Raw genomic sequence first — 6641 nt, forward strand, 5'->3', positions numbered from 1 at the left:
TAGGATGCACCTTTTCACTTGAATGCATTAGATAGCTAATCACCACATCGTGTTGTATGAACCATTGCAGTGAACCGCAATGGGCAATGTCACCTTAGTAAAAGATTTTCATTTCCAACATTTGAGAGACTCCTCCCATTCTCCCATGAAATCACCAGAAACCAGAACAAATTCTGCAGTAGACATCCTAGAATTAAGCGTTGGTCGACGGTCGATTATGCTGATAGTATATATCGGGATATATGCACAGTCGATGACTGACGATGACTGGTCGATGATTGAGCAGGTATCTAAACAAAAATTGTGAAATTACAAATATTTCTTCTAATAAACGATCGTTGGGTTTATGGAATAGAGAAATGAAGTTGGAGTCACCTGACCTATTGTACTATACTTTCTAAAGAGGTTTTGAGTAATGTGAGTAATTTAAAGCTTTTCAACAATGGTAGAAAGTGTGTTTGAGAAGATAGTAAACAAATGGGGTAACAATGGATACAATGGACAAGCTTATGATATTTGTGGACTGATTTAGAGCTGATCGCCAGAAAATAACGTCGGAATCGTGCATGAATCAAAGCTTTTTAGAGGGAAAAAGAACCTTAATTCTATTTTAAGCTTTTAGAGTTTTTTTTTAATTATTTTTGGAAACCTCAGATATTTTGTATTAATTATAGATGATGGAGTGTGTTAAAGTGTATTATTAGAAACTTGTGATGAGTGGATTTGTTAACTTGAAAAGATTGGATGATGACATGAAATAAAGTGGGTATTTGACAAAATTTTCAAGACTTTTATCTAAATGGTAAAATAAGTTTTGAAAGTGGGGATTTGGCAACTTTTCCCCACTTTCATGTGCTATATTATTAAGAGTTGAACTACAGCTTTCGTGTCAGCAAAATAATTATTTAAAAAAAAATTCCTCATTTTATTCCCATCTGGGGAGTAGTTGTCTTTGCTCCAATAACATCAGAAGTACTAAAACTGGAAGAATAATAAAGAAAGATAATTACTAGCTTGAAGTGAAAATTAAATTTCTAGATAAATTAATTAAAGAGTTATCACTTAATAAATTAGTACTACTAACTTTTGCTAATGGTTACATGTGTGTACACATATATAGAATTGTTTGCTTGGTCACATCTCAAAGCAATTATTCACATATATATAAATGTTCATCCATAGGCCCTTTCCACCCATGGAGTTCATGAACCCAATTTCAAATTGAAAGTTATGATATTTACATGCTATTGTGATTTTAACCTTGAATTTCCATGAATTTCAATTTTATATCATGTTTACCCAAAATTATTATTGAAGTTAAACCCTACATGTTTTAATGCTGCTTATTGGTTGTTTTACACCTAAATTTGTGAGTTTAGTATTTCAATCGTGATATTACTATATCTTTTAAACTATTCCCATGCTTAGATTAGGCAATGCAAAGCAAGTGTTTGATGGAATGCCTCAAAGGATGAGTTTTTAATATTGACTACATGTTATGTCCTCAAAGTTTTAGTATGATCTTGTTGTTATTGCTATAGAGTCCTAGTGGTTATAAATACCCGAAAACTTAGCTATTTACAGAATTTCAGTAGTTACAGAATAGTTTACATAAACCATGAGCATAGTTGATTTCTCAGTAATTATTATCAGAATGAACACTATTAGAATTCATAATCAGTTAAACTCAGTTCGGTCTAATAATTTAGTGTCTTTCAGTAGGGAGTAAACCTTAGCACCGAGTGAACATAGGGATGGCATCTCCCCTGTCAGTAGGCATGAGACACTTATTTCCACCATCAGTAGGCATGATACATTAGTATTATCCCCTAAGTTCCATACCTACGGTGCCACCGTAGATTTGAGGGGTCCCCCATCAGATAGGCATGACACCCTCGATCTTCGGGAATTCATATTACTGGATCCACACAGCTAGCGTTAGTACCTGTGGCACGGTACTGACACCCTTCCAACTGGTGTTACAGGTTTGATCCTGATAGTACATTAGGGTATGTCGGTTATAGCTAGCTCCCACAGTCTCAGTTTAGTATTTAATGTACTTCAGCTCAAGCTTGCATTGACCATAGCATACAGTTATCAGTTATTCAGTTACCAGATTTTAATATTTTAGTTTATAGACTATTTTCAGAATTATGTCTTATGCTTGGTCATACATTCTCAGATTTTACAGCATTCATGCATTTATATTAATTATTCAGTTATCTTATATTATTCAGTCAGTTATTATTCATGTACATAAGCCTATGCATATCATCCTAACCCTATTTAGCATACCAATACATTTAAAGTACAGACCGCATACTGTTTTCTTACGCTATGATGTCTCATATCATAGGTTCAGATGCTCAGGTTCTCGAGCGCACGTAGACATCCCAATCAATCAGCAACAACAGTCATGGTGAGTCCTCATATTTCAAGGACCGACTATATTTATTTCCATATTTTTAGTTTAGTAGCTAGTTGGAGTTAGTTGGGGCTTGTCCCATAAACTCTTATTCAATCAGTTTTAGAGGCTTTCGAACACTTTAGACAGTCAGTCAGTTTGTCATTATTTTTATCAGTTTTAGACAGTTATCTTTTGGCAGTTGTTTCCAGATTTATGATTCAGAAATTCTATAGTACTTAAAACCTTATGGCATGTTCAAACATTCCACATGTATTGTTTTGTTATTATTATTCATTGCTCAAAGCAGGTACCAGCTCATGGGTTAGCTTGTGGTCTTTCGGGACCGTAAGCACCGTGTGGCGATCAGGGTGTACTTCTGGGTCATTACAATGCATCTCTTCTCCGTAATATAATTAAAAAACTATTTCACTGATGCTCCATCTAGTAGCATTTTCAGCTTTTTCTTGTTGGCAAATGTTTGATCACAATACCATTTAGTTTCATCGATGAAGAAATGACTTGGTTGTGATCTCGTTTCATAATTTTTTCCACATCTAGCTAGTCTGATGAATCATATTCCATATTCGTAGAATTATCTTCCATATTAATTGGATGATCACCATCGTTCTCATAATCATTCAAATCATAGTCGACTACCAGGCGGCAATGTGGGGTAGTGATGAATTCAACGGTTCTTCAAAGGGCCTCTCAACTACATTTATTCTTAAAATAGGCCTACACTACAAAAAAACTGCGTTTAGCAACAGACCGATAACGTTGCTAATCAACATATATCCATTGCTAAAGCAATTTAGGGATGGATCAGCAACGGAATATGTGTCGTGTCTATATTGCGCGTTGCTAACAATTTAGCAACAGAAAAATAAAATCTGTTGTCAGATTTGAAACGTCATAGAGACAACATATATCTGTTGCCATTTTTTAGCAACGAATATATTCATTGTTATATTTATAAATGTCGTTACTAATTTCATGTTGTATTTTGGCGTTTTGATTATTTCGTGACCAAATATTTCATTTCTAGTCCGTCGCTTAAAATTTTGTTATTTAGTCCCCAATTTTTGTGACAAAAATTATGTTCCTCAATCCATTGCAAATGTTTTTTCTTAGGCAATGATTAAATTTGTCGCTAAATCTGTCGTCATTACTTTTCCTCCAATGCCTTTTTTATTTGTATTTTGAATATTAAAAGCATATTATAAAATTCTTAAAATGCCCAACATTCATATAAAAAAAGCCACATATATAGATAGCAAAATCTTCTTATAATATCCAACATTCATAGAAAAGAATCCACATATAGAGATAGAAAAATCTAAACATCCTCAATAGCAAACATAGCAAAATGTAAAAACATTAGTTTGTCCAAAACATCCTCAATACCTACATCCATCAAGTGTAATTGTTGTTGCACAATGTTAAACGTTTCAACAAAATAGACCATCAAAAACCAATGCACTGATCGTCAAAAGTATCACAACTGATCAAGATCATTGCAATCTTCATCTAAGGAATCAAGATCGTCCAAAGTAGTAGTCGGAGGTGTGACAACTGATGGTGAAGAAACCAGCTTCTGTACCTCCTCAATGACAATAGGAATAAATTGATTTTTAAGTGCGGGAATCAATTGCGTCACAAACGCATCCAATTCTAAATCTGCAGCTGGTACCGATTCATGTGAAGCTGAAGATGAAGTCTTTCCACAAGAAACACAAAGAGTTTGCTCGTAGTAGCCTTGGGCTTCAGATCCAAGACCAAATACTTTTCGCTCCTTTTCTCCTCCGGCAACTTGATAATATGCTTTAATTTGATCAATAACATATTCTGATAATGTTTTTTCTCGCAGTATTTCTTCAAATCTTTCCTGTAATAGTGGAAGTGAAATTATAACGGATTTTACTTACAAATGATTAGATACCAAAAACTACTTTAAACTAAAAAAATAAGAATTAAGTAAACTACTACATTAAGATTTAGTCTTACATGGATGATTCGGCAACGTTTATCAACGAAAGATTTTCCATCATGACCATGTGTGTGAACATGCAAATGTAACTCACTTGGTGTCGGATCTCGACCCATTTCAGCAGCCTGTAAAAAAGAATTGTTGAGCATTGTACTACAACGAAACTGCTGGAACATTTTATGTAAGCCAGAAATGTTTTTAAAATCATAATCCAATTGGAATCTAGTTGGTCATCACGTAAATATTATTATTCGCGTGGTCAGAATATATTAGCCAATTTCATATTTCATACTAAGCAATCACTGGAAAGAGATTGTTGCATTTCATTTCAACAAAATCACTGAGAACATATGTTAATGAACATTTGGTTATATACATAATGTAATTTCCCAACTAACAGAGTTTGAATAAATCTCTCATTTAGCTCCGTCCCTGATCGTTGGGGACTATTTGATAAAATACATATGGCGAGCAAGTAGATCACTACGCATTCAGTGATATCTAACAAAATAAAACATATAGGAGAAATAACATGCATAGTCTTACCTGCGGTTACAAAATCAACAACTAGCTAAGATATGTTGCTGCAATTCTGTAAGATAAAAGTTCAGATACAAAATCATTCATGGCTTAAAAATATCCCTATTTGACTACGGAAACAACAACAATATACCCAATGAGATCTCAAAAGTAGGGTCCGGGGAGGGTGAGATGTACGGAGACCTTACCCCTACAAGTAAAAATACTATGATGAAAATACCCCTATGGAACTATGACATAAATTTTCCAACTAAGCTGATAATTAATGGACTAGCAATCCCATTTTCAGCCATTCATCAGAAATGAGCTCATCACAATGTCTATGGTTAAAACCAAAAAGGAGGCCTAACTACCCAAGAGAATGGTTTTTCACTATCTTCCATGCCTAAAGCTAATGCCTTCATTTGAGAAGAAGAGATTGTATTAGGGGAATCAAAAGAAACATAATGAACTGACCCTTGAGAATGCTTATTCAGCCATTCTATAGATGTCCGCTCGATCCCATTTGTAAAAGTGTACTTCTAAAAGTATATAAGGTCTTAATTCTACCCAATACATCTCAAAGAATATGTAAATATAAGAATCCTCAGTAATACACCACTCTGCGACATATAAGTACAGTTTACACCATAGAATTTCAGGTTACAAAACAACAACAAAACACAGCATACAAAATACTACACGGAGACAGAAACAGTAAAGAGTGATCACTTTTTTTGGACTATTTTAAAGTATAAAAGTAGAATATGTACAATAACCACAAAGTCATAAGAAGTAATAGACAGGAAGCAGGAACTACAATATAGTCACTGAAGGTTAGAACAATGCAACAATACAACATAGTAGTCTCTTTCAAAAAAGAAAACACCAATACAATATAGTCCCCCCACAATCGCAATTAACCATTCACGCACTTGATTTGCAACAGGAAACCACCACCAGCCCCAAAATAAATAGACGCACACATACACATATTAACACATGAAAATAGAAATTTAGAACCTAAATTATATTTATCCGCAGAAACGCAGCAACAACATAACCTTGAACAAAGTTTAGACAGTTTCACAACAAATTATAGTTTAATACTTGAAATATATACTTATAAGTCTCTTTCGGCACTTTCCAATTGAGATAGATCCTTTCGTGTGAGTTCCAGCAGTGACTTCTTTGCTGTCACGATGATTCTGGGCATTTATTTTTGACTTGTCAACATACTTTGGATCTGCCCAAAGTCGTTGGTAGCTTTCCCAGACATCTTCAGGTATAAACTCGGCCATCCAACCTATCATACATCCATCCATGCTCTAGATCAGTCATATTCCTATTAATGTCGACATAAACAACATAGTTAGAGTTTTATACTTTAATACTTCATACATCCAGGATTATCACTAAAGAGAAGAAAAAAATTTATATATCTTAACAAATTAGAATATCTCTTTCTATTTTTACAAGGAAATAAAATATATTAGTTAGTTTTTGCTAAATAAATAAGAAATCACAAAATACAACATATCATTCATTGTCCTTCTTAATAAGTGTTAGCGAAAAAGTTTAATTACACATAAAACCGAAACTTCTATCATTACAATCACAAGGCATGAGGCAAAAGCTCCCAACAACAACATTAAAACATCAAATTTCAACAAAATACATACCTAAAATTTGAACATTAAACAAAACCTAAAAATAAGTTGTAATTTT

At 33.7% G+C, this 6641-nt stretch overlaps 1 protein-coding gene across 1 annotated transcript; it reads right to left on the minus strand.

Moving 5' to 3' along the window:
• Nucleotides 1-3902: 3902 nt before the first annotated feature.
• Nucleotides 3903-6214, minus strand: LOC107844428. Its single transcript, XM_047397743.1, has 4 exons — nucleotides 6037-6214; nucleotides 5845-5936; nucleotides 4412-4519; nucleotides 3903-4292 (listed from the first exon to the last, which is right to left on the minus strand). The coding sequence occupies exons 1-4, from the start codon at nucleotides 6212-6214 to the stop codon at nucleotides 3903-3905; spliced, it is 768 nt and encodes a 255-aa protein (XP_047253699.1).
• Between the last annotated feature and the right edge of the window lie 427 nt (nucleotides 6215-6641).

The sequence above is a fragment of the Capsicum annuum genome, chromosome 10, assembly GCF_002878395.1.
Source record: "Capsicum annuum cultivar UCD-10X-F1 chromosome 10, UCD10Xv1.1, whole genome shotgun sequence".
Taxonomy (NCBI): domain Eukaryota; kingdom Viridiplantae; phylum Streptophyta; class Magnoliopsida; order Solanales; family Solanaceae; genus Capsicum; species Capsicum annuum.

What these genes read in the sequence shown, in the direction of transcription:
- LOC107844428 (XM_047397743.1), bottom strand. Translation starts at nt 6,214, where the DNA reads ATGGCCGAGTTTATACCTGAAGATGTCTGGGAAAGCTACCAACGACTT. An exon ending in GTGCCGAAAGAGACTTATAA is followed by an intron (nt 5,937 to 6,036) that starts GTATATATTTCA and finishes AATATAATTTAG; the next exon opens with GTTCTAAATTTCTATTTTCA. An exon ending in TCCTGTTGCAAATCAAGTGC is followed by an intron (nt 4,520 to 5,844) that starts GTGAATGGTTAA and finishes TCTTTTTTACAG; the next exon opens with GCTGCTGAAATGGGTCGAGA.